This window comes from Molossus molossus, unplaced genomic scaffold (genome assembly GCF_014108415.1).
Source record: "Molossus molossus isolate mMolMol1 unplaced genomic scaffold, mMolMol1.p scaffold_m16_p_7, whole genome shotgun sequence".
NCBI classification, from domain to species: domain Eukaryota; kingdom Metazoa; phylum Chordata; class Mammalia; order Chiroptera; family Molossidae; genus Molossus; species Molossus molossus.
In genome coordinates this window covers 32,740,803-32,768,578 of record NW_023425401.1, presented here as the reverse complement: position 1 = coordinate 32,768,578, position 27,776 = coordinate 32,740,803, and the positions used below count along the sequence as shown (strand labels likewise).

The 27,776-nt window shown below is 40.7% G+C and overlaps 1 protein-coding gene across 1 annotated transcript in view; it reads left to right on the top strand.

The window, feature by feature from the left end:
• The window catches only part of COL1A2 (collagen type I alpha 2 chain), a 35,668-nt gene that overhangs the window by 6,372 nt on the left and 1,520 nt on the right, over positions 1–27,776 (top strand). Inside the window, exons 6-51 of the mRNA XM_036247505.1 lie at positions 139–192; positions 3,079–3,123; positions 3,216–3,269; positions 3,361–3,414; positions 3,719–3,772; positions 4,185–4,238; positions 4,694–4,747; positions 6,259–6,303; positions 6,594–6,647; positions 6,749–6,793; positions 7,145–7,198; positions 7,694–7,792; positions 7,905–7,949; positions 8,088–8,186; positions 8,585–8,638; positions 8,804–8,911; positions 9,290–9,343; positions 9,430–9,528; positions 10,465–10,518; positions 10,978–11,076; positions 11,458–11,511; positions 11,967–12,020; positions 12,158–12,211; positions 12,477–12,530; positions 13,492–13,536; positions 14,723–14,821; positions 16,231–16,338; positions 16,974–17,027; positions 17,873–17,926; positions 18,864–18,917; positions 19,012–19,065; positions 19,160–19,267; positions 19,640–19,693; positions 20,553–20,606; positions 21,815–21,976; positions 22,701–22,808; positions 23,434–23,541; positions 23,938–23,991; positions 24,075–24,182; positions 24,325–24,378; positions 24,748–24,855; positions 25,336–25,389; positions 25,505–25,612; positions 25,943–26,201; positions 26,644–26,828; positions 27,473–27,715. Coding sequence (XP_036103398.1) covers positions 139–192; positions 3,079–3,123; positions 3,216–3,269; positions 3,361–3,414; positions 3,719–3,772; positions 4,185–4,238; positions 4,694–4,747; positions 6,259–6,303; positions 6,594–6,647; positions 6,749–6,793; positions 7,145–7,198; positions 7,694–7,792; positions 7,905–7,949; positions 8,088–8,186; positions 8,585–8,638; positions 8,804–8,911; positions 9,290–9,343; positions 9,430–9,528; positions 10,465–10,518; positions 10,978–11,076; positions 11,458–11,511; positions 11,967–12,020; positions 12,158–12,211; positions 12,477–12,530; positions 13,492–13,536; positions 14,723–14,821; positions 16,231–16,338; positions 16,974–17,027; positions 17,873–17,926; positions 18,864–18,917; positions 19,012–19,065; positions 19,160–19,267; positions 19,640–19,693; positions 20,553–20,606; positions 21,815–21,976; positions 22,701–22,808; positions 23,434–23,541; positions 23,938–23,991; positions 24,075–24,182; positions 24,325–24,378; positions 24,748–24,855; positions 25,336–25,389; positions 25,505–25,612; positions 25,943–26,201; positions 26,644–26,828; positions 27,473–27,715 — 3,729 coding nt within the window. The remainder of the gene's footprint in view (positions 1–138; positions 193–3,078; positions 3,124–3,215; positions 3,270–3,360; positions 3,415–3,718; positions 3,773–4,184; positions 4,239–4,693; positions 4,748–6,258; positions 6,304–6,593; positions 6,648–6,748; positions 6,794–7,144; positions 7,199–7,693; positions 7,793–7,904; positions 7,950–8,087; positions 8,187–8,584; positions 8,639–8,803; positions 8,912–9,289; positions 9,344–9,429; positions 9,529–10,464; positions 10,519–10,977; positions 11,077–11,457; positions 11,512–11,966; positions 12,021–12,157; positions 12,212–12,476; positions 12,531–13,491; positions 13,537–14,722; positions 14,822–16,230; positions 16,339–16,973; positions 17,028–17,872; positions 17,927–18,863; positions 18,918–19,011; positions 19,066–19,159; positions 19,268–19,639; positions 19,694–20,552; positions 20,607–21,814; positions 21,977–22,700; positions 22,809–23,433; positions 23,542–23,937; positions 23,992–24,074; positions 24,183–24,324; positions 24,379–24,747; positions 24,856–25,335; positions 25,390–25,504; positions 25,613–25,942; positions 26,202–26,643; positions 26,829–27,472; positions 27,716–27,776) is intronic.

The following is a 27,776-nucleotide window of genomic DNA, read 5'->3' as shown; positions in this document are numbered from 1 at the left end:
CAAAAACATTGCTCCCTTTCAAAGAACAACAGAAAAACCTTTACAAGTAGAATAAGGAAATAAACTACATGGCTGGTAATTATAATACATATATATGCTTATATTTAATATATATATATATTCCTCTTCCCCCTCTAGAACTTTGCTGCCCAGTATGATGGAAAAGGAGTTGGAGCTGGCCCTGGACCAATGGTATGCTTATCTCTTTTTTATCTTAGTGAAAAAAATTAATGGAGAATTACTTTTATGTTAAATTTTACATTGCCATTAATTTAGCTACTTAGATTAGCACTCGATACTGAGATCAGATAAAAGTAGCAACTTTTTTTGTATTCAAATCTATAAAAATCTTAGCCTAGTTTAAGGGGGTTCAATTTTCTCTGTAAACGTGCCTCCTTAGAATGAATCAGATGTTTATATCTAAGAAGTAATCTCTGGATATAGTAATCATAACTTAGGTAAATCAATTTAATTAAAAAGAGTAATCACTCTGATTAATTTTTTTATATTCTTTGACATTGTTGAGAATTTTAAGCAACCCTTAGAGACACAGAAGTATTAAGTTCTATAAACTTATTGGGAAGGATCAGCAAGTTCCAGTCCAGACCAGTTATTTTATAATTAGAGAGTTCAAGCCCTTTCCCAAGGTCAAGCAGGTAACTGATGACAGACCAAGACTGACCGCTAGACAAAATGTCTGATACTGGATGGCATGATGCATCTAGTACTTGAATAAAATATTAATTTATTCAACAAATATTTATCAGGCCTTCAGTGAACCCCAAACTGTAATATGCATTGGAGATATAATAGTAAATATGATAGATTCTCACCCTCCCTCAAGGAGTTGGAAATGTAGGAAATGTTTCTATTTATTCATTTTGATAAAAATTCTTTTTTTAGTCTATTAATTGCAAATCAATATAGGAGAGAATGTGCGTAAAATGTATCACTCAGCACAAATAGTCACCAATATATCCTTAATTTGAGTGACATTTAGAAAAAATTCCTGTATGATCACAACAGTGATGGTCTCTCTTTTAACAAGTAAACATTTTAACAAGCATTAGTGAGAGGTGTTAAGAAAAAAGAACTAATATAAGCATGCAAAACATATACTAGAATGTAATAAAATGGAGGGAAAGTATGTTGAAGTAAAAACATCAAGTTGATTAAACATTACCATTTAATACACTCATACGGTTTAGTGATTTTAATTAATTGTTTCCCAACAAAGGTATTTATCTGCCCAAAGCTAACATGGTCTTTGAAAAATAAATTTTACCTGGACAATGTATTCAATACTCTATTTTCAAAGGAAGATGTTTGGCTAGAGCTAATGGGCCACAATAAACTAATACACTTTAAGGGCAAGATAATATTTTCTGTAAATTAAAACTCTCACTTGAAAGTAATGTGCCTTTAATTGATTATTTGCAATTTCCTGACTTTTCCTGGTAATTTAAAACATTCATATAGGAAATGAAGAATTAGAGATTTTCTTTTGGCTTTGTTTATATTAGATATTTGAAATTAGCCATTTCGGCTAATGCTGGATATTAGTCAATTTTAAAGCAGTACCTATATTTCAAGAAGACGCTAAAGGGGGGAAAAAAATAAAGCACCAGTAAAAAAATAAAAAAGCCTACATAAGCCCAGAAAATTAATATGCATTTCAGATTGCCCTGACTTTGGAATGCCTCTCCGGGGGGCATAAAGTGTGGAGTGTTTTACTTTTAAATATCAATAAGATCTAATTTAAACTTGCACACTCACACATGCACAGACATATGTAATCAACAGATATGTATTCCACAAATAGGAAATATAGGCAGCAATAAAGTATTAAAATAATTTTGCATGTTGGAAAATCAATAACTATAAAACCCCACAGGGTTCTTCCCCGAATTAATGAGTAATCATTGTCTGTCTCGCAGCCTCCACAAAATAAACTCCTTTTTATGTAAATGAAATTGTTGCAAATACATGGAAAAATGAATAAATATAATTAAAAATTCATGCTGTCAGAGAAAATGATTTTTTAATGTATACCTAAAAAGTTATTTGGATTGAAAAGTGACAGTTTCTTTTAACGTCGACGCAATTTCCGAAACCAAATAAATAATTCTTATAATTAAGATGATGTGCTTTTTCATCAAATTCATATTAGTTCGCTCTCTGCATTAATGCAGTGGGGCAGACTTGACAGCAGAGTCTTCATGTGTCATGGAACAAATTACCCGAGACTGTCTGTGTGATACTGTCAGCGATAGAGGAACGGGCCCCTGCAGGAGAGCTTGCACGGTCATTGATTACTGCAAAGGGGAGTCATGAATGGATATTTAGCTTGCAAACTAATAACCTTCTGTTTTATTCTACTTGCGTGTTACAGAATCAAGAACAAAGGGGAGAACCACTGGCTTTCTTTTGGGCCATATTTTCAATAATAATATTATACAACAGACTCTTCTAGTAGGATGTTTCAATAATATTTTACTTTTCCTTTACCCCTCATTACATCCAATTTTGTTTGGCATTTTCGTCAGTCACCAACAGCCCTTAAAGGAGCTCTAAGGTTATAATAAACCTTCCTCTAATTATTAAAAGGATTTTTTCCAATCCTTTTCAATTTTAAGCCTGTGGCTATAAAAATATCCATTTCTTAGCTAAGGATGACATGGAGAGATGACATATGATCAAGGAAATCCAAATGGAAATATTCATCAGTTGCATAGAAGGTGGTCATATATTCTATGCTGTGTACGAGTGATTAGCTTCATTGCCCTGGAACAGTCTCAGTATGCCCCCTGTGCACAACTGTAAGGACCTGTGGCCACCTCGTCTCGTTTGCATTGAGTTCTACTGCTTTGGGTTAGTAGAAAAGGAGAGGCAAAGGCAGAGGAATAGTGGAGGAAACTTGGGTCCTTAGATGCTTCCTTTGGGGAAGGACAAAAACTATGCAATAAAACCAGGACGATTCTGTTCAGCTGTCTATCACACAATATCTACGGTCAAGGCACTAACCCTAACCAAGGCCATGACAACTGTCAGTACTAACTATATCTGTCCTATTTGCAGGGTTTGATGGGACCCAGAGGCCCTCCTGGTGCATCTGGAGCCCCTGTAAGTACCTAAACCTTGTGTAAAAAGAAAGCTCTTATGTAAAAAGCAGGATTAAACGAAGGCTTGGAGTGTGACATATTGTTTTCTCTTAGGGCCCTCAAGGTTTCCAAGGACCTGCTGGTGAGCCTGGTGAACCTGGTCAAACTGTGAGTACATTCTCCCCCTTGGTGATGAATAATTTTTTCCAGAAAGGTGTTCATGTATCCTTAACACAGTCATGGGTCTCCCATTCTCTAGGGTCCTGCGGGCGCTCGTGGTCCAGCTGGCCCTCCTGGCAAGGCTGGTGAGGATGTAAGTATTTATTTACTCTTAAGCATTTCCAAATGCCATTTAAATCCTCCTGCCTCGACGGGGAATTTCTAGATTCAAATGAAGTATTCTGCCAAGAGCCGAATATGCCCGACATAACTGTCCCCATATGGAAAATAGTATTTGAATGAAATATTAATTAATTGGATAGTATTTAAGAAAATATCATTGTTAACTGAATATATATTTGGATCCACATTTTCCCCGTTGCAGAAACCAAGACGCCCCACTTTCAACTGATAGTGGACCAAGGCAAGGTTAACCCTATGATGCTTTTGGGTTTTAGGGTCACCCTGGAAAACCTGGACGACCTGGCGAGAGAGGGGTTGTTGGACCACAGGTAGGACTTTGTACAATAGTATATAGTATATAACATCAGAGGCATCTCACATGTAAGATCATTGCTGAAGCTAAAATCAGTCCAAATGACAACACAGATGTGTGCGTACTTATAACACTTATTGAAGACATCTGACAAATAAGAATCTGTACAGTTTTTATTCATGCAAATAATGTAACATCAATGACAGCAAGCATACGATGAACTAAACGGTATTTTCTACAAACACCACAGTATTCGTTACTCAAATAGAGCAACTTACTTTACTGCTCTGTGCTTAAAAATATATTAGTCTTTGATTCCAAGCTTGGATTTTGATAAGAAGAAATATTTTGGAGGGAAGAAATAATTGTCTTTATATTTGGAACAAAAACGTTATCCGTCTTCTGTGTGTGTGTGTGTTTTTTTAAAGGGTGCTCGTGGTTTCCCTGGAACTCCTGGACTTCCTGGCTTCAAGGGCATTAGGGTGAGCACATTATTTCCCCCATGAGAGAACGTGTTATTTTTAGGAAAATCCTCAATTATATTTAAATTCCTGGGTGATACATATTTGCATCCAAAGTCCTGGAGTTTGCCAGAGTAAAGAGACAGAGTGAAGGATGGCTGGAGAACACGTAGTTTCTTCCCTTCTGTTCATAGCTTCTGAGAAACAAGGATCCATCCCTACAGAGAAAATTGTATAAAATGGCTTAAGAGGTATTTACAGCCCTCTGAAGACAGTAACATTATTAAAGGTGGAAAAGACAAAAGAGAGCATGTAGTCCTAAATCCTCCCCTTCCGGACGCAGGGAGCTCTCCTGGGGACACGGAGGACCTGTGCCCCAGGACTGCCTTCTGCGGAAACAGTCACGAGATTCACCCAGGAGACAGGAACAAGCACTGTATCGAACAACATTTTAATAGTAAGGATTTGCCTTTCAGGGACACAATGGTCTGGACGGATTGAAGGGACAGCCTGGTGCTCCAGGTATTAAGGTAAATACTACATCAGAAATGTTCTTTTTAAAATAATTGATTGCGATTTCCCATCACCACCAGAAAGTGTATTTTGACTGAAAGCTGCTCATTGTCTACAAAATATCTTACTCACTCTTCTATCCCTCAATGGTGGGGAATGGGATTCTGGGACAGAAGGCCGGTTATTAATAATATTTATCTAATTCAATATCGACTCTACAATTGAGAGAAAAATGTCAATCATTTTTTACTCCATCTCCTCTCCTCCTATAATTGCAGTTGATCTCTGCAGCCAAAATAAAAGTAAATAAACATATAGTCGGATATTAGGACACCGTGTGTTATTTTAAACTGTACATTCTCCTTTGCCTTGCACTAAGTAGATAGGTACATTCATGTCACTGTACACTTTTCAACCTCTTTCCTAGGATTTATCTGTGCACACTCAAAAATTTTTTAATTAGGTAATTAAAGTCTCAGAAGTGTGTTATCTCTTGGCGAGGCTCTTCGCTGACAGCGTTTTCAACTATAAAATGTTCTCTCTTCCATTAAGGAGATAATGTGATATTAAAGTGAATACCAACGTAATTACAAATTAATGAGTAACGAATACTAGCGGGACCAAAAATGAACATGAATATGGAGACTCTGTTCTAACTTTCCAGCTGCCACAGAAGCAGATAAGGTCACACTCATTCTCTCTGGAGCCTAATATAACATCTCAGACGACTAATCACAGCATCATAAAATGTTAAAGCTTGCAAGAGGCTCTGGACACTTCCTCATTTTGCAGACTAGGGAAACTGAGGCTTAAAGAGAATGAGTGACATGCCCCAAGTCACATCTAGTAGTGGGAAGCACACAGGCTGGAATTGCTGACTCTCACTCTAGTGCTTGTCCCCAAACAATACACGTCGTATCGAATCCGAGAAATGAAGGGTCCTTAACTGATCTCTCAAACCCTATTTCTTCTATATCTAAGATTATCTTGAAGGAAATTTTTCTTTTCTTTTTTTTTTTACCTGTGCCATGGTATCAAATTAAACCACCCCTACCATTACCATCATGCTTTTTACCCAAGAATACAGATTGGTAATAAATAAGACAACTCCGAAAAGTATTGTGAAGTTCAAATTTTCATATGTATTTTACAAAACTAAAAATATTGAGTGTTAAAAGAGAGGTAAATATGGTAATACCGAAAACAAATGTATCTTCTGCCATTTCTTCTTATGATGCCCTTTTTAATGTATAAGCCTAGTCTAAATGATATCCAAAATCTAAGGGGAAAATTGGGGAGGGGGGAACACTTAATCATATCTTCCTAGTCCTGGGATAGCTGGTATTATCCAAATAAAAGCCCATATTTTAGATGATTTGTAAATGTTTGTCATAATTAACCGACAGTCCGTATGTGTAAGAAATGTTACAAATTATATGAATGGTTCAAATGGATATAATAGGGTAAACATTACTCAATCAGAAAAAGTTATATATGTATCTCACAACCTCGATCGTGTTCCATGCAGGGTGAACCCGGTGCCCCTGGTGAAAACGGAACTCCAGGTCAAACAGTAAGTAATGACCACTGTGCTGTAACCCAGATCTGTACCCTCTTTGCAAGCTGGGACTTCTCAGCAGTTTCGCTAATCGATATGTCCCTCGGCATTGTTTTCTTTGACATTTTTCTAATAGCCTTCTGCGTACTTAATAAAATCTATTACCTTTTAGTTGGAATTAGAGCAAGAACTGTTTACTTCTAGTGGATGCTTTGTGCATGTTGGAAGTTGGACAAAGGAAACAATGCCGGTGACTTTTTTTAAATTCGCCTTCTGGATGTCACTGACAATATTTCTGCTTTTAGGGAGCCCGTGGGCTGCCTGGTGAGCGAGGACGAGTGGGTGCCCCTGGTCCAGCTGTGAGTGCTTCCGTTTCTGTTCATTTGCATCCTTTTAGAAGATCTTCTAATAACTACCGTTGAACTTTCCACTTGACTTTTTCTCTTTATTGTCTTTGTAGGGTGCACGTGGAAGTGATGGAAGTGTGGGTCCCGTGGGTCCTGCTGTAAGTGTTGACACTGAAAAGTGTGATGGGAGCTACCTGCTTTATTAATTTCCTATGAAATAACACCTTTTGAGATATCCCACCAAGTGTTCAATGGGGCCTTTTGAAGGTTCTGATTATACGTACTATCCCTGGACTTTTGAATGATGTATAAAGTAAAACCTACTCTACCTTGGACACCTTGAATGTCTTCCCTTTGCTAAGATACTACCGACAACAGACCAGCTGTCAGTTTTTTCTTTGCCAGTATTAAACAAGATCAAGCCCCTGTAAGCTCTTCAGCATTCTGTTGTTGTTGTGTTGCTAATTTACTGGGAGGAAATTTCTTACCATGTTCTACTTTGATTGCAGGGTCCCCTTGGATCTGCTGGCCCTCCAGGCTTCCCAGGTGCCCCTGGCCCCAAGGTAAAAACCTGGTGACCACTGTCATTATCTTGATAAACTGTTTATTGTTTTGAGAAAGATAGAGACTGTGTTTGCAGATAGATCATTTCAGGACAGGTACCTTAATGGATACAGAATGACCAGTTTTCTCTCTTCAACTTTGAAATACATCATCTCTCTGCACTTGAGCACCTTGAACATAGGTAGAGATGGCAACTTAGAAAGTGATCCCACGGGGTTTCCCTGGGGTATACTCCCAAACTAGGTGGGATTAACTAGCTAAGAACCAGAGTCTCTGCCACAGGGAGACAGAGGTAGGGGGAGGTAGCAATGGTGGCCCGGATGGCAGAACCAGGCCAGGAAAGTAAGAACCCAAACCCAAATTTTGTAGTATGTCCAGACCAGATAAGGGAAATTGCAGTTCTGAAGAAATGTAATAAAACTGGGGTCCTACAAATGGAGAGATGCTATTTCGTTACTTGCTGGCTAATGCCTCCGTGTCATTCCCTCTTTTAGGGTGAACTTGGACCTGTTGGTAACCCTGGTCCTTCTGGCCCTGCGGGTCCCCGTGGTGAAGTGGGTCTTCCAGGTCTCTCTGGCCCCGTTGGACCCCCTGTAAGTTATTCACCTCGTTGGGGGGGGGGATATGGAGAGTAAAGGTGGGGTCAAAGAAGAAGAGAAATATTTCTATTAACTGATATTTTTTTCCCTTCCTTTGTTTTTGTAGGGTAACCCTGGAGCCAATGGCCTTGCTGGTGCTAAGGGTGCTGCTGTGAGTACAGGGTGGGGAGGGAGAGGGGGAGGGTAGTGGGAAGGGGCGATGACTAAACTTTGCTGCTGGGATTTTAGAGGCATTAAATGAATGTTCCCTGTGGCCTCATGACTAACCACTCCGCGTTTTCCTTCCCAGGGCCTGCCCGGTGTTGCTGGGGCCCCTGGCCTCCCTGGACCCCGGGGTATTCCTGGCCCTCCTGGTGCTGCTGGTGCTACCGGTGCCAGAGGACTCGTTGTAAGTGGTCAGAGCTGCAACTTTCACCCCCCTGCGCTACCTCTCCACCATCATTTCAGCACCATCTGGACTTCCTCTTGGACTTTCATACTCTTATTTTTCTTTCCTTAGCATTCTCAGATTGTATTGCTTCTATAAGTGCATGTACACGTATGGACGGTCTCTCCCTCTCTCGCGCACACACACGCAGACACACCCCTCCTGCCATCCCAGAATATGTCCCGGAGGTGGGCGAGGCACACTTCCGCCCTGGAAGCTGTTCACGTGTGAACTGGGCGCATTTCTTAGTGAACTTGAGTTTCTCTTTACCTTGGTCCATAACCATTCCAAGGTGTTCGTCTGCAAGAAAGTTGTGACAGATGTTTGTCATTTGATCACTGTTTTGTATTCAACCCTAGGGTGAGCCCGGTCCAGCTGGTTCCAAAGGAGAGACTGGTAACAAGGGTGAGCCTGTAAGTAGTTCCACAATCACAATTTTTTGAAGTTATTACTTTTTCAATCCAAAAAGTAATACCTTACTTTTTTTTAAAAAAAGTTATCACTTTTTTGGGGGGGGGATATGACAAAAAATTATTTTTCCTATTCTCTCCTCTTTTTTTCCTTCCCCTATTAAACAGGGCTCAGCTGGGGCCCAAGGTCCTCCTGGTCCCAGTGGTGAAGAAGGAAAGAGAGGTGTCGCTGGTGAAGCTGGAGCCGCTGGCCCCCCAGGACCTGCTGGGCTGAGAGTAGGTTCCAAATGCTCTTGACACTCAGACACACCAGAGACAGATGATAACACCCTTTCACTGGGAATTGGTCAGAATTATTGGGTGCGTTTTCTAGACGAAGGAAGCATCTGCTTTCCATCTGCTTTATTAAGTCAGTGACTCTCATTTTGGTATGTTACAAAATTGATCTGGAAACTATATTGACCTACTTTTGCAAAATGCTTCCTCCACACAATCCTTTGGTGTTTGGGTGAAAGTTTTTAACTTGGTCTGTGTTCATATCTCCACCTTAAGGGAATCAAGATTTCTTGCATCATGTCGTGTTTCAATAAACTCTGCCCTATCTGATTCAGGGATTGTCTCCGATTCTGTTCTGTTCCATGTACTTTCTTACAGGGAAATCCTGGTTCTCGTGGTCTTCCTGGAGCTGATGGCAGAGCTGGTGTCATGGTAGGTTGTCTATTACTCCTTTCCTGGGAAGGGGCTTGAGGCTTCTGGTGGTAGGTGTGTCAGTCACTCCCCCTTCTTTGTAACAGGGCCCTGCTGGTCCACGTGGTGCAACTGGTCCCGCTGGTGTTCGAGGTCCCAATGGAGATTCTGGCCGCCCTGGAGAGCCCGGCCTCATGGGACCCCGAGTAAGTTTCAGATTGATGCTGAGCAAGTCACACATGACGCTGTTTCCTTTTTTAAAGAGATGAATAATGTTTGAAGGCGACAGTAAAAAAAAAAAAAAGAAAAGTCAATTTGCTAGTAGGCTTGCTGATGGTTGCCTTTTTAATCTAACGTCATCAAAGCCTAGTAGAGATTTTATATAAATTTGGTTAGTTCATAAATTTCCTATTTGTCACTTGATACAATGGCTATGGGGTTTGGGGAAGAATAGATCTATTTTCATATATCCAGATTAGGTTGGTTCTCCTATCAGCATGCATCTTTTATCTCAATTTGTGAGTTTTACATAAGGTGTTCATGAAATGTATTAGGACTATACAGGACCGGTTTATTAGATGCATAGTAAAAACATTTCTCCAGTGATCACAAAGAGCCGTAATGTATTCAGCATCATACTTGCTATGGAGAAATGACCTTTAGATCCATAGACACTCTAATCCATAGCAATAGAGTAATTTTTCCCCTCCGTTATCTCTTATGGACAACTATCAACTGTAATTGTACCATAAACAAGTAATAAAGATATCAAATATAGTGATAAAAAATCCACTTTGAAAATTGCTTACTAAAAGTATTTGTTTTCCTGTTATGAGTAAATAATATATATTTCGCCCATATAGCATGTTGCTTAACAGTTTCTTGAGATGTCTACAAATGGATCAGTGGTACTAAAATTTAGTGAAAGGAGAAGCACAAAAAATATAAAGCAACAAGGTTTCAGGGTTCCTTTCCTATTTCCCAGCTAGTGGCTAATACTTCTAATGATTCACCCCAAGCAACAAACAAAAAGGAGGGGACAGTGCTTTTGTGAGATCTCAGTTCATCGGAGCCTCGTGCACACGTTAATCGGAGATGCGCATGAAAGAGCCCATAGGAGAGCATCCTCGTTTGCTTTATAGGGTTTCCCTGGATCCCCTGGAAATGCTGGCCCAGCTGGTAAAGAAGGCCCCGTGGTAAGTACTGTGCATTTTCCATTATATTTTCAAGGACACTTATTGCACTCTTATCAAGTCTATTTTGTGGCTTATTTATACATGAACATGTTGGAAATAAATATCAGCCACATACATCATCTGGGAACGCGATGTAATGGATTGTAATTACGGAGTCTGAACAAATGCAGGACTGAAAGGAGAGAAAGAAAAAGAAAAAACATGGCAGGGAAAATTGAAAAAGGTGACAAGGGTATGAAAAGAGAGGAAAGAGGGAATGGTGTACGCATGAAATTGACCACCTGTGTGTGTACTGATATCCTACTTAGAAAAGGAAAATAGATTCATAATCCATAGATGCTTTACACGGGAAGCTCTGAGCATGCAGAAAATGATTGTTTCATCCCGTGCAGCCTCCCAGGCCTGAGGTCGTGATACCCTGTTGATGCTGAGTAAAGTTGACATAAACTCTGCTTTCAGGGTCTCCCTGGTATTGACGGCAGGCCTGGACCCACTGGCCCCGCTGGAGCAAGAGGAGAGCCTGGCAACATTGGATTCCCTGGACCCAAAGGCCCCACTGTAAGAATCACTACAGTCTCCTCTCCCTTGGCACTTTTTTTGTATACCACATTTCACCAAAACTCTAGTATTTCTCTCTTACCTTCCTTTACTCTACTTCACGGGGATTCCTCTCAACAAGGGAAAATTGCAAGCCACTTAGCAAATTAAAAATTGGACTCCAGTGTATTCTTGTACACCTGCTGAAAACCCATCTCCTGGGTCATGCTTCTGCAGACAGGGGTGTGCCTTGTATGCGGAGCCGCAGAATGATGGGTCCTACCTGGGATAATAGAATTCAAGAACTAGGGATCTAAGAAAAAAAGAGCAAAAAATTAACATTTCAAAATTGTCATGGTTAATTTGATGTTAAATGTGCAATTTTTTTAATGTTTACTACAGGGCGATGCTGGCAAAAGTGGTGAAAAAGGTCATGCCGGTCTTGCTGGCGCTCGGGTAGGTGCTCACTTCAGTGCAGGTCTGTCCACGTAGTATTCACCCAGGAGGCCATTTGATATCATTCCATCACTTCCTTTCCAAGATGACATGCCCTAGGATTCTCCTACCATTAAAAAACATGTTGTTGTTGTTTTTTAAACTACACTGACAAGGAAGTAAGCTACGACAAAACTGAATATATATTAAGTCAGAAATATTTATGGATGTTTCCATAAATGGATTTTATTTAATTCATTCTCTGACCTTCACTAATTGCCCTCCGTCCATGGACTTCCTGTGAACCATATCAAAAGTTAGTGGGTGGTATTTGAGCCTTGGCAAGGGACCCATACTGAGTTTAATTCATGCTAAAATGACAAGCTCTATTTTGAGCAAATAATGCCTGAGACTTTGAGGCATCTTAAACTGTCTGACTCACAGTTGACCCTGAGCCCTTCTGTTAAACATTTTAGGGTGCTCCAGGTCCTGATGGGAACAATGGTGCTCAGGGGCCTCCTGGACTGCAAGTGAGTATTTCTCCCTCTCTTGGTCCTTTCTGTCCTAAAATAAATCTAGTCCCCCAAAATGACCATCTCCTTTGTCCAGTCCCAAAGTGAGGTTGCTAGATGACCATTATCTATTCTGTCCCTCCTGTCTCTTCCAGGGTGTCCAAGGTGGAAAAGGTGAACAGGGTCCCGCTGGTCCTCCAGGCTTCCAGGTGAGTCATGTAAAACACAGAGAATTCTGCCTTTGGTCAGACTCTGCAGCTGTAAATCACCATACTCCACCACCACGGAGAGGATGGGCTCAGAACTGAATCAAAGAAGGTGCATTTTTTTCGAGGCAAATTTTTGTGTAATACTTTAATAACATGCAATAAAATAGAGTTGCTATTACATAGTTAGTTCCCCCCCCAAAACTCAATTATTAGCAAATGCCCTGAATATAACTCAGAGATTGAGATTGGTATTTCTTCCATCTAGGGATTGCCTGGCCCCGCAGGTACAACTGGTGAAGTTGGAAAACCAGGAGAAAGGGTGAGTAAAACAAGTTACAGTAAATTCACCTAAACTGGGGACTTTCCCCTGTTTAATACCTTACTGCAGTGTAATTATAATATGCAAAAGGGAACTTTATATTTTATATGTTAAGGATAGTGTTCTACATATGTTGGTACTGATGGAGTGAATGAGCCACGTTACCCAGTTTTGTTTAAATAACTTTGTATTGAGGATTGAATGAAACATCACACTATGGAAATAAAACAAATCAATGAACATTCCATTTAATAGCCTTATTCTTTTTAATGCTCTTGGTAATGTTAGAGTATAAATCATGTCTTTCTCTGTAGCGAAAAAGTAAATGCACTGATTTTTCATCAAACTAGACCATGAAAAATGGCATTTAATGTTTTTCTTGGCATTCGTACATGATGCTGCAATCCACAATCAGAGCATGAGTTCTGAGGTGTTTCCTCTGTAATTGTGATGAATGTTTCTCAATTCAGTTACATTATGTGGCCTGGTCTCCTCTGTCAACAGTGGGGCACATTAAGGAGACAGCTGGTCAGTAATAAAGGAGATACACTTGGGTACACAGTTTAACTAGATAATGTGCATAACATGATCATTTCTAATAAACAGGCAATCTGTTATATAACTAAAAATAGGTAATGTCGGATATTGTTCATTGCTATCATATTATCAAAGGAGATCGACTATTTGGCCACTTTTTTGAAAGCAGTAAACTAAACAATGGGAAACTTAAAATTCCTAACACAAGGGTCTAGGATAGATACAGCTTTGATCGACAGATTCTCACTGTTATCTCTCCAAACACCATGAAAAGTTCTCTTGTTCCCGTGCATATCTATACTCATGTAGGTAGGGCCTATCTGGCTTTATTTTACTCTTTTAAAACTTTTAACACCATATTCATAAGTAGAGTTAGAGAACATACTTACATTTCATGCTTTATTCATTTTCATGTTTTTCCTAGGGTATCCCTGGTGAATTTGGTCTCCCTGGTCCTGCTGGTCCAAGAGTAAGTGTTACTTAACTAACTTTCATACACTTCTGGGCAGGTATTTTTAAAACTAGTACTGTTTTTGCCTAAAAATTTTTCATGATTTTGCAGCAAGTTCCTGACACTCTTCTGTAGTTAAATATCATCTGTAGAGAGCACTTGATTTCTTAATTGATAGTAGACTTCTTTATTTAATTGCTCATATTTCTTACTCAGAAACTATATGGTTATAAGAAACATAAATTAATTAATATATGTATTATATTTAGTGATTTATATAGACAAGCATGATATGTTTCTGACAGTGGCTCAACCTTAGCCAAAGGAAAGTAATATCTTACTAAGATTTAAAGTCAATCTTTGAAATGTGTGCTTGATGTTCAAAGTCTAAAACTGAAATCATAAGTCTACTCTTAACAACAACAACAAAAATATATAAATATATTTAATCTGTCTGTGGTCATTAGAATAACTGGGATGATTAGCTTTCCCCCTAAAGTGTCCTGGTATGTGTTATGTGGCTAGTTATTATATATCTAGGATGGCCAAACAAATTTAGTATCATAGAACAATAGTACCATAGAACCAAGTTAAACAAGGGACTTTGAAACAGTTGCAATGTGGATTTGTTAAATATTCTGGGCCACAGAATGTCATGTCATAATGATATTTACATACAAATTGGAAGATATTTAGATAGATGGAGAGACACACAAATATGCATACTTATACATATCTATGTCTCCTCTGTTAAATATTGTAACTGTTGCGTCATTATTGTATACAATTTTTAAAAATTATAATACCTAATTTTATTTAAACCTGGCATTGTTGTTCACCTAAAATGACACAATATTTTCCTTCAAATATTATGCATCACTGGCATCTATTTTTTATTATGCATCACCAAAAAAGCAGACAAACAGAAAAAGGAAATAAATTCCAAAGGCTGAATATTATACTCTAGGAGCAACAAATTTTGGTGTTGTAGCCGTAGAATACTAGAGCTGAATGAGACTTTAGAGCTCATCTCATCCCATCCCTTCATTTTACTAGTAGAGAAATTAAGGAACAATTATTATAATTTTCTAATCAGTGGCAGAACCAGGATTCAAGAGCTAAACAGGTGTGAACTCTGACATGTAAAACAGTGTGTCTGAAAATCATGACCAGTGCAACACTTCTTCCAATCCCTTTCCTACAGGGGGAGCGTGGTCCCCCAGGTGAAAGCGGTGCTGTTGGTCCTTCTGGTCCTATTGGAAGCCGAGGTCCTTCTGGACCCCCAGGGCCTGATGGAAACAAGGTAAAATTTCATGTTATATATTGCTGGTTTGGCCCATATACTCTAGAATAAGTAGATCCTTGATAATAGTGAATTAATTATTTTTCTGATTATGTATTTATTTCCAGTTCTATGAGGATGTCCATCTTCGTAAATAACAATCCAGTTCTAGTGGACCTTAATTGTTCCCCAAAAAGGAAAACCCCAGTGTGCTACATACATAAATGAATTAGGATGGGTTTTCACTCTTTTCTCATCACACTGTTTATACTTCTGTTTCAATCTAGAACTATCAGATACATTTGGACACTATTTTTAAAGAATAAAATTTTACCTTTTCAATGTCCTATGTCATTGAGTAAAATTGCAAAAAGTAATCTCAATTTTATTTTTATTTCTATTCATTATTGATTTTAGAGAAAGAGAGAGAGACATTGATGAGAGAAAACATCAATTGGCTGCCTCCTGGATGCCCCACACTGGGGACATGGCACACAATCTGGGCATGTGCCCTGTCTGGGAATCAGACTGGTGACCTCTTGGGGCATGGGTCGACGCTCAATCACTGAGGCACACCTGCTGGGCAGTAATCTCAATTTTAATAAGAGAAATTTTAGTGATAAAAATTAACTGCACAGTACATTCATCCCCAAAACATAGGCCTGAAATTTTGTTTCAAAATAGAACTATAGTTTAGATTTTTAAATAAGTGAAATTAGACATTTCTGAAAAACAGATCACTTTAACTACAATAAAGAGAAGGCAACTAATACTACTTTTTATTCTTACCTTTAAGGAAAAAAAATTTGAAGATTAGTTGCAAAAAGCTATTTTGGTATGTGGAAGGATACTGGAAAAAATAAAAATAAAAACAAGGTTAAGAGAGAGAGAGGAAATCAGGAAGTAAATATGGTTGTGAGGTATTACTTTCAGAGAGCTTCATCTCAGAAGCTAGCCAACAGGTTTTAAGTATGTGGAACTACAGAGCTTGATATAAAAATGGAAGCTGTAATCCCCACTCTTAGGGAGATTAAAACGTAAACATCTCCTCAATTGGTAGGGTCTCTTTCTGTTCCTCTCTGGGCTGAGTCTTATTCTTCAAACAGGTTGGTTGGCAAGTATTTTGCCCCCTCTGCCTGCCCTTATCTTATCCTTTTCTTTCCTTTCCCTGCCTGCCTCCCTTAGGAGGATTGGGAGCAGGTTATAGAAAAAAATCACAAGACCAATAGCCACTGCCCTCTCTTTAGTCCCGGTCATAATAGCATCTTCCTCCATTAACATTCTCCCTCCTTTTATAGCCCTGCTCTGTGTCTCTGAGTAGTCAATAATGCTAGCTATTACATGTTTGAATTGGAATCCTTCAAGAGTTGGAGTTTTCTTTGTTGTCTTTTGCCACTGAAAGAATTGATTTCACGTGTGTTTGATTCCAGGGCGAAGCTGGTGCCGTCGGTGCTCCTGGCAGTCCTGGTGCCTCTGGTTCTGGTGGGCTCCCAGGAGAGAGAGGTGCTGCTGGTATGCCCGGAGGCAAGGGAGAAAAGGTACCCTCTCTCAGTGCTGGGCTTTACTACATATTGTGGATGAACTCCAGCAAGAAGGCTGCCTACTTTTGTGCAGTTCTTGGCGGGTGGTCTGGTAGCATTTTGATATACGCGTGTGTTTCCCTGTGCCACCCAGCACCTACGCATTTCTAAACTCATTAATCTGGCAGAATTCCTCGCTACCATGGAATTTCACGCAAACAGATGGTGTTGAGTAATACATGAGGCTCATTTTAATGCCACTAACAATAATGCCTCATTCTGCCCTAATTAATGGCACGAAGCTATACTGAACAGCTGTGAACCGTGCTGCTGCCTTAGTTATGCCATGGGAGCGATCCGGCACCGAAGCCCATGGTGCTGTCGCCTTATCATTCCGTCCACATGAATTTGTACGTTGCCTGATTGTGCTTCGGGAGGGGTCTGAAAATTAGAGGAGAATATTTAACGATCATCTGAAAAGGTCCTTGATTTTTTTTCAACATCTCGTAGAATGGTAGGGCATCAAGGAATCACGAAAGATTTTAAATGACCGAGGTATTAAAGCATCTTCTGTAAGAAACACTTCCGATTAATTTTGATGTACAAATTTAATCAGGAAAGAAAAAAAAGTTGCTCCTGCTTTGTATTTTCAGGGCGAAACTGGCCTGAGAGGCGAAGTCGGCACCACAGGCAGAGACGGTGCCCGAGTGAGTAAAATCCTGTTCGTTTGGTTGTACTCAGACGATCCGTTTGTACCTCTCGCTCACTCTGAGCTGAGACGCTTTCCCAAGTAGAACTGACAAAAGAAGGACTTCCTTCCCTCCTGGGTATCATTTGACATATTCCAACAGAAAAAGTCAATAGGACTTACCCCTGTGAAGATCATAGTCTAAATTTTCTACCTACCTCATTGTTAACGGGACCAAAGTATAACGGCAAACCAAACACTGGGCTTCCAGGAACTTGGAAGGATTGTCGAAGTTATTATACGGCGTTAGGAAAAAACAGTAACTTACATTTTGAAGAAGCCAGAAGGTCCTAACAAGATCCTGTTAATGCCTTGGAGATGCCCAAGACAACCCCATAAATGTATAACCACCACACCTAATGTCATCATGGCTCTCACGGGCCGTAAGCTACCTTGGTCCCTTCTTCTCATGTCTCTCTGGGAGCTGACAGCTCGCTGTGGCACATTCATAATAGTCTTTTCTGTGAATCACACACTTCTAACAGTTCCAAACAAGGCTACTCAGGTGCTGCTCTCCAGGGAATACGACAAGAGCAGAGAGTTCGGTTCTCCCCAATTCCTAACCTGTCCTTGCCTGCACATTCCCCTAACCTTTACCACTGGAGCACTCTCATCCTGGGGGGGTGGCTTCTGACCATCTTGATAATCAGAACTGAAATGCATCAAAGGCTTTTTTGCTGTCCACCCAGACTGTGCGGTTAGGTGGTCAGCCACTGTATAAGCACGGCAGGGGGGAATAGCAGGGGTCACTTTTGAGGGTATGGGAGTGTTTCCAGTAAGACTTGTCTCCTTTTTTGGCACTAGGGTGCCCCTGGTGCCATCGGTGCCCCTGGTCCTGCTGGAGCCACTGGTGACCGGGTAAGCATGCGTTTCCACTGAGTTGCAATAGCAGTATCTAAAATGTCCCGCCTGCCTCCGTCCCCCACAGCCCCAGCAATCCATGTTTACGGCTTGGTTTTAAACACACTTACTTAAAAACCTGTGTGTTGTGATGGGGCAGCAGGAAACAAACGCTGTTTCAAGTTCTGTCCCCCTTCCTATCTATATGCTAGCTCTCTGATCACTTACTCCCTAGTATTTATTTTAAAGTCTTACTCTCAAAGCCTGCAATTTGGTTTTTAAAAATCAATGAAATACATAGTGTGCTCATTTCACATTGAACACTTAAAATAGACCTAATTTATTGCCTTGCACAGATTGCAGCAAATAGATCAGCCTTGTGTTCATCTAAAAATTAAAATGTCCTCCTCCTGATATTGTAGGCACTGATTTATAGAGTTTCTGCCAGTGTGTGACCAATATCACTCAACCCCCAAAATGGATACACACATCAAAGCAGAGTAAGAACTACAGTGATACCTCGGTTCTCGAACGCCTCGGTTTTCGACCAAATCAGGATTCGAGAAACTTTTGTCTCGGAATCCGAACAAATACTTGGAACTCGAACTTCCGAGATGAGCCGAATGGTGTTCATTCGGCCCAGCGTGCCTTGCTTGCGTCATCAGTGTGAGTGCAGAGAGAGAGTCACGCTTTGTGGAGTCCACTTTCCTATTGGGTTTCATTGCTTCGGTTCTCGAACAATTCGGTTCTCGACCGTCCTCCTGGAAAGAATTATGTTCGAGAACCGAGGTATCACTGTACTTCATTGTACTCTGTGAGATGCGCATTAGTGACCTCTCTCCACGCAACTGCTAACTCTGACAAGGGATAGCTGTCTAGGACTGCGACCTGTCCTTCCACCTCTGGGAGCATTTGTGTGTGTAACTTAGCAAATTCACCTTTGGTCTTGTCCTAGGGTGAAGGCGGTGCTGCTGGTCCTGCTGGTCCTGCTGGTCCTCGTGGTGGCCCTGTAAGTAGAAACCTGGGTCATTTTGGACACTCTTAACTTTTACACATCGATGAACCTAAGATGCTAAGACACAAACATCTCTTCTCCCACTTAGGGCGAACGTGGTGAGGTCGGTCCTGCTGGTCCCAATGGATTTGCTGGCCCTGCTGTGAGTATATAATGAATGTTAATCTGAAAGTACCCCAAGTTGGCAAGTGAGTGAGTTAGCATACTTGAACTATAAAATTGTTCCTTTCCAACAGGGTGCTGCTGGTCAACCTGGTGCTAAAGGAGAGAGAGGATCCAAAGGACCCAAGGGTGAAAATGGTGGTGTTGGTCCCACAGGCCCCGTTGGAGCAGCTGGACCATCTGTAAGTTGAATTCACTGATGGTCAATACAGCCTGTGTAATGCCTATGAAATCTTATAATTACACACACATCAATCAAGTTCTAACTATACACACCAGGGAATATGCCAGATAGAAGATGATTTTTAAAATAAGAATGAACGTTTGCATACTGCTTTACAATTTGTAAAAGTCTCATTTATGTTACCTTTCTTTGATAATCCCATAGGGTAGTAATATTGAAGTAAGAATATTTCTTTTATGACACAGATCATTATTTTTAATTTCTGTGTTTGCTTCTAATTGACATGGGAATGACCGCTGAAGGAAAGAATGACATTTGTAAGAATGGTTTTGTGATTTGATCCCCTCTTTTTCTTTCTGTTTCCATTTAGGGTCCAAATGGCCCCCCCGGTCCTGCTGGAAGTCGTGGTGACGGTGGCCCCCCTGTAAGTATTTAAAATGGACTCCGATAACTTTTCTTTCTTCAAAATCTCTAGGGAGAACTTGAAACTTTGAACATTTTTGGTAAATTTGGACGAAAATAAGAAGACACTTGAGATTCAAGCTAACTCTGTTCAAAGAAATTCTGACATTGGCGTTGAGGTCAGGTGCATGAGATAGTACCTTAATCCCAAGTGTAACTCAGTGTCATGATGTCTGTTGCTACCACTTCACTGGAGGTAATAACCCCTAACCCTGGTAGTTTGATTGTGAAATGGGTAAAACATTTCTTTGGTACCCTTATCCTCTTGTTGACGCCTCCCTTCTTCTGTCTGACCAAGTACTTTTCTTTGGCATCCAATGCTATCACACCAACTCCCTAGGGACCCAGAGCTCCCCAAGAGTGAACTCCATTGACTCCTTCCTTCTTTCACTGGACAACAATTAGCACTCTGTCTTTTGTGGTAGCTTCCCCTGTAAACAAAATTACTTATTCAGTTAGCACCCAGCCAGATGGTTAAGATAGTTATTAAAATGTACACGTCAATGTGTAATCATAGCATTGTGTCATAGCTTCTGGCTCTTACAACCGCCAGGTAATATGCTAACATTTCGAAAAGGACCATCAGCGCTTTCATGAAAAATATGGATATTGCAAGTGGAGACATGTTGATGGGGAAGACAGTAGAGATGAAGGGTCTTAGGGTCCTGATTAAGTAATACCCTATATGAGGCTGCCACTACCTACTCTTTGGTTCATCCCTTGTCACATGTATTGAGGATTTGTCAGTAGAGAAGTTTCCATTTTACCCACATCTTTGAAGTAGGTGTTCATTGTAGAATTTCAATGTGCTTGGTTCTTAGGGCATGACTGGTTTCCCTGGTGCTGCTGGACGTACTGGTCCCCCTGGACCCAGTGTAAGTAAATCACTTCAAAATATGTCTTCACTTACTCTAGCCAAAAGACCTGGCCTCTGGTGGGACACTGGCAATAAACTCTCTGTAAAAATATGCTGCTAATATTTAGCTATTACTTTCTTAGTTTGAAATCAGTTTTTCTGAACCATTAAGGCGAAATCATCACAAATTACATTTTATGATATCAGTTCAAGAGGATTTTATTCGTGGGAACATAAGTTCCCTTTTAGGGGCATGGTCTTTTTCAAAAAATAAAAAACAGAACTGTTTTAGTCACATATCAGATATTTCTATTATATCTAATTACCCTTTATGGCCAACATTCTGCCTCCGTTGTTAAGGTATAATTGTTCCTGAATTTAAAGGTGGTTTGGCCTCTAATTTAATTCTGATTCAGACTCTTCTGTCAGGACTCAAGAGAATTTAATTAATTACCAAGGACTAAGTGTTCCAGTTAAGGTTTCAGGGGGGAGGAAATAGCAAAGATGTTGATTTCTTGGACTCCTGCTACAGGTTCATAACAGAAAAATCTCACTCCCTGTATTTAATTAAAGGTAGTTGAGAGCATATGCGATTGCTCATTTATGAACAAAATGCTAGCATTGGCTTTCTTCAAAAAGAAATGACTACAGTCCTCCAAAGCCTAAAGTGCCATTCATTCACAACCAACTTTTATAACTTTGCCTGGTTGCAACATGCCAGGTCCCTGGTGCTACAGTACCACATTTCCTCATAGACATTTGCTGTAGCTTCTGCTTCAGTTCATTTTATTGCAGCTCAGGAGGAGGAAGATGGGAGTTGCTTCCTTCTATAAGAAAGAATGTTAGGTCCGGCAAGTGTGGTTCAGTGGTTGAGCGTCGACCCATGCAGCAAGGGGTCGCAGGTTCAATTCCCAGTCAGGGCACATGCCCAGGTTGTAGGTCAAAGCCCCAGTGAGGGTCATGCAGGACGTGGCCAATCGATGTTCTCTTTCATCGATATTTCTCTCTCTCTCTCTCTCTCTCTCTCTTTTCCTCTCTCTAAAATCAATAAAGAAAAAATATTTTTAAAAAAAGAAAGAAGGTTAGAAAATCTAAACATTTCCCCCAAATGGCCACAATATTATTTTGTTGTTTCATCCTGCATCTGAATATCAAGACTCTCAGCTGCTCTCTTCCAGATGCATGATGATTAACAGAAAGTAAACGACCTTGTACATTTGCCCACAGGGTATCACTGGCCCTCCCGGTCCCCCTGGTGCTGCTGGTAAAGAAGGAATTCGTGGGCCTCGGGGTGACCAAGGTCCAGTTGGCCGAACTGGAGAAACAGGTGCAGGTGGCCCTCCTGGCTTTGTTGGTGAAAAGGGTCCTTCTGGAGAGCCTGGAACTGCTGTAAGTGATTTAGAAGTCCTCTTTCCTAATACCTTGTGCTGCATCAAAATGAAGCCCTTACACAAATTTCCAAATGGTGTATATTTGTTAATGAGCATTGCAGGCTCTCAAGTAGAGCCGAGGGGAGCCAGGAAATATGTCTAACAGATATTGAGGAGTCAGCTTCAGCAGATGCTCAGAAGGCACTAGATGGGGATGACAATGAATGAGAAAACTCACTGTTTTACTGAAATAGCCCTTTAAGCTATTGAGGGCACCTTACTGATACTGGGATTAGAACAGAACCCCATTGCAGTGGTCATCCTACCATATATTAGTCAATCTCAGTAACCTGCCAGGTCTTTAAAACATGCATTGTCCAGTATTATTGCTACTCTGAAATGTGCCTTTATTAAACCTGACTCCGTTGGAAGCCAAGGTCAAAATTTGCTTCCTAGCATAGATTCTATAAAAACTCTATTCCATAACCCCAGGTGGCTTCATTAATTTCAACCACATATTTTTTAATGTTGTTTCATTGGTCTCAAGAAGGAACCAGGTACAAAAATACACATGCCAGGATGGAAACTCACTTCATCACTAGAGAAAAGATATCTAAGGATATGTCCTGCTAATGGGATTTGTCCTAACCTGAGGGTAGCTCATTCTCACAATCCTCAAGCCAACCTGTGTTATCAGCTATGGTCTTTACCAGTAACACGCACGTATTTTTCATCTTGTTCAGGGACCTCCTGGCACCCCAGGTCCTCAGGGTCTTCTTGGTGCTCCTGGTATTCTGGGTCTCCCAGGCTCTAGAGGTGAACGTGGTCTACCAGGTGTTTCCGGATCTTTGGTGAGTGTTTGACACCATTTTTAGTCTCATTAACATAATAAAGGATTTTAAAAGCTGCCACTTCAAATGTGACAGTTTGATCACTGAATAACTCCACTTGAGATTTTTTATTCATGGCATTTTCTTTATACAGATCACATGTCACTTCTCTAAGAAGTGTTAATACCCCCTTACTTAGACACATGCGATAAAGACACAGCTTAACATTATGCAGAATAATTTTTGCTCTTTTTACATGCTTAAGAATGATATAAGCTCTAATTGCATTTACTCCTCTGCAATATGAAGTGCTGGCATCATTTATCCTGTAGGAAGAATGAAACTCTGAAAGTTCTGAATCATTCCATTAAACCTTATAGATGACAGCAACTAGGACCATCTCATCTCCATATATGTTCAGCCTCATGAATTCATTTCATTTGGGCTATAGGGTGAAGCGAGGCTCACCTTAGAGACCATTCCAAAACAACTACATAGAGCTGACCATCTTAAGTGTGTAGGAGAGGTGTATTCATTTTCAGTCTTTTTTTACACTGAAAACCCCTGGCTAGGGTGGTTCTGGGAATGTGAGACTGGTTCTTAGTTCAATAAGAGAAATGCTGTTTTGTCTTCTCTGCCTTTTTAGGGTGAGCCTGGTCCTCTCGGCATTGCAGGTCCACCAGGGGCCCGTGGTCCTCCTGGTGCTGTGGGTAATCCTGGAGTCAACGGCGCTCCTGGTGAAGCTGGTCGTGATGTGAGTCCAACACTTGATTTGTAAAACAAAACCTAGCAATATTTCATTGTGTGCAACTTTATATTTTGATCTGAGGTTCACTTGTTCCAAGTTTGTAAACATGGTGTCTATTTCTCCATAATAGCTATGTACACCAACCATTTCTAGTATTGACAATAAGAAAAATTACTTGGGCTGGGGATAGGTCTTTAAATAGCATACTTCAAAGTTGGCCAAAATCTTTTTAAAAACCTCTAAGAAAATATAGGTTGGAAAGTTCTTGTCTGCATTTTTAGCAGTCTGAAAGGGGGTGCGCTATTGAGCTCTAGGAGTGATGGAGGCAGAACAGCTGAACTATAGGAGCTGGAGAGCTACAGAGCCTCACTAAGTGCCTTTATTGCTGTGGTGTCTTCACAGGGCAACCCTGGGAACGATGGTCCCCCAGGCCGCGATGGTCAACCTGGACACAAGGTCGGTGTGCCTCTTTATCTTCTGATTTAAAAGGGACTAAACTACAGGCCAGATTAATGCTAAGCTTCATTTGTCTTTGGTAGGGAGAGCGTGGTTACCCTGGCAATGCTGGTCCCGTTGGCACTGTGGGTGCACCTGGTCCTCAAGGCTCTGTGGGTCCCACTGGCAAACATGGAAACCGTGGTGAACCTGTAAGTTGTCAATACCAGTCCCGTAATGCTGTCATCCTCATAGGCTTCACTTCTGACTGCCCCACACTTGGGAACCAGTGAGGGCCTGGGAGTCCGATCTTGGGCATGCTGATGACTTGTGTTTTTCTTGTCCAATTCACAGGGTCCTGTTGGTGTTGTTGGTCCCACCGGTGCTGTTGGTCCAAGAGGTCCTAGTGTATGTACATGGTGACGATTTCTTTACAAATTAACATTTAGGAGCAGTCTAGATTGTCCATTAAGAAAAATAAATACTATATAGGCTAGGCTCTGTTTTCTTAATTTAGTCCATGTTGAGAATTGCTACAAATAGCTTTCAAATCTCTCCTATTTCAAAACTCTTCTGTTTGTTTGTATTAAATGATCACAAAGGTCTAGCCAACCTTACAGACAGCTCAAGTAAAATAGATTGAGAGGGAAGTAGCATCCACATGGCTTTCAGACCTTTGGATGTCTTGAGTTACCTTTGTCAGCAGATTGAACAATATTTGTTGAGAAGTGAGTGTCATTTTTCTAAAAAGGTAAATGTCCTACACTTTCCTTACAGGGCCCACAAGGTATTCGAGGTGATAAGGGGGAGCCTGGTGAGAAGGGGCCCAGAGGTCTTCCTGGCTTAAAGGGACACAATGGATTGCAAGGTCTTCCTGGTCTTGCTGTAAGTAAAATGTAGAGATCCATCATACATGCAGATCTTAAAGTACTTCAACTCAAAATTATTTTTCCGAGATTTTCACTGGTATTATTCTAAAACGTCCTATATCATATTCATTTCCCATTCTCTGGCTAACTTCATCTCTCGGAGATAATACACTTTCATCCCAACATGAAAAGGTGAGGGTTAAGGGAAATAAAAAAAAAAAAAAAAACATAGATTTATATCTCTTGGCAACAATGTCCCTCAACCTCACTTAAAATAAATATTAGAGGATTGACTAATATTACACTGTTGAAATAGCTTGCAGGAAAAAAATAATTGAATATAATAGACATAATGAAAGAAAAGAGCCCCGTTTTACATTTTACATCTTCTCAATCCAGAGTTCATTGAAACTAAAGTTTTCCAGTCAGTTGTTTTTTAAAATCTATTTACTGACGTGTGTTCTGAATATGGGATTTTCCTATTCTCTCTTTTAAGGGTCATCATGGTGACCAAGGTGCTCCTGGCTCTGTGGGTCCTGCTGGTCCTCGGGTAGGTTAATCTAAGAGACATTTATCTCTGCAATAAAGCCAGTGGCAGGCAGTGAGCCCCAGGCCTCTGCTGTCTGATGGGGTCTTCACTGGCTCACACAGTCCTCCTTCCCTAGGGCCCTGCTGGTCCCTCTGGCCCTCCTGGCAAAGACGGTCGCAATGGACATCCCGGTGTGGTCGGACCTGCTGGAATCCGTGGCACTCAGGGTAGCCAGGGTCCTGCTGTAAGTATTATTTGGGGAAAGACTAAAAATCATCCTGACCTAAGGAATGTTTTCTTCAGACTAAACCAACAGAATTATATCAACACATTAAAGTAGTCCCCTTATTCCATGTTTTCCAAAATCTCTAAACGTGGTCTGTATGGAATGAGTGGCTTAAGCCCATCCCTGCAAGTATGCCTGGGAGCGAGTTGTTTATTTACATGACTCGATCCTCTTTTTCACTTATTAAAACATGCCTTTGTGTGATGCCCATCTGAAGACCTGCTGTCATTGATGTATCTCAACGTAACCAAATACAAAGCCTCCTCTTTCTCACTTTCACCCTTGCAGGGTCCTCCTGGTCCCCCCGGCCCTCCTGGGCCCCCCGGCATCAGTGGTGGTGGTTATGACTTTGGTTTCGATGGAGACTTCTACAGGGCTGACCAGCCTCGTTCACCACCTTCTCTCAGACCCAAGGATTATGAAGTCGATGCTACTCTGAAATCTCTCAACAACCAGATTGAGACCCTTCTTACTCCCGAAGGCTCTAGGAAGAACCCAGCTCGCACCTGCCGTGACCTGAGACTCAGCCACCCAGAGTGGAGCAGTGGTATGTCAAGATGTCCCAGCCAGACTATCCCTTCCCACAAGTTGGGCTTTTTAAAATCAGTTGCCACTGATACTTAGAATGAGAAGTATTTGGGTAAAAATTGCATTGGGTGAAACCATACTCAATTAATGAAGCATTGTTTTCTCCTAGCCATACCCCATTCTCAAGTTTAATATGTATATATTTTTATATATAAATTATATAGCTATATCCCTTTTCAGGTTCCCGTGTACCCTGATTTGATCTTTCATGGAGGGGAGGGGAGGAGAAGCTGTCTAATCTTCAAAATAGCCTCCTTCTTCCTATTAAATGTGGGGTAGACAATATAACAGTACAATAAAAAATGTTATTGATGAGAATCCAAATCTTTGACCAGTAATTATTAGAACTTATGCTCCATTTAATGAGAGGTTTTATGGTCTGGGTCTTGTTTTCTTAAAAGGTTACTACTGGATTGACCCTAACCAAGGATGCACTATGGATGCCATCAAAGTATACTGTGATTTCTCTACTGGCGAAACCTGCATCCGGGCCCAACCTGAAAACATCGCAGCCAAGAACTGGTACAGAAGCTCCAAGGCCAAGAAGCACATCTGGTTAGGAGAAACCATCAATGGTGGTACCCAGGTGAGGAACCCTATAAACATTCCTTCCCTTGCTAAACAATATTTTGTTAGGATTGTTTGTTTTTGAATCCTTTACCAAAATGGGCTTATTAAAAGAACCTCCTTTTTTTGGGGTTCCAGTTCTATCTTGGATTACACAATAAAGACCCATTGATGGAACATATTCATACAATTCAGTTTGTAATCAAATTTGACTTAACTGATAATCACTGGAGAAACTGACTAATGTCATTTAATGATACTGGCCATGCGTATATATTTTCAGAACACGAGCTTTTCTAAATGTTTAATCTACCTTTTCACCAATTTATTGAATGTCTACTGGTGGGAATTACAGAAAAAGAAAGAGACAAACATTTCTATCTCCCTGCTCTCTTATTCTAAATAAGAAACATGACCAAAAGGCTTGTCTGAAAGAGGTCGCTTTTTGAGATGACCTTGCCACAGCCTGGTTGTTCCCATGTCCCTTCTAGGTAACTAAAATTTCAAAGACAAATATATTTTATTTCCTTTAAAAGTACCTTCTTCTAAAGGTACAGATCTGATTCCATCATTTTTCCCTATACCATACTATTTTTGCAAATTTGACTCTAAGTATCTGAGTCCTTCTCCACTTAACTGGAATTTCCATCTCATTCTCTGTAGTTTGAATATAATGTTGAAGGAGTAACTACCAAGGAAATGGCTACCCAACTTGCCTTCATGCGCCTGCTGGCCAACCATGCCTCTCAAAACATCACCTACCACTGCAAGAACAGCATTGCATACATGGATGATGAAACTGGCAACTTGAAGAAGTCTGTCATTCTGCAAGGCTCCAATGATGTTGAACTTGTTTCCGAGGGCAACAGCAGGTTCACTTACACCGTTCTTGTAGACGGCTGCTCTGTAAGTAATAGTGAAATATGGGGATACTGAATAGCACTTACTTGGGGGGTGAGGGGCGGAG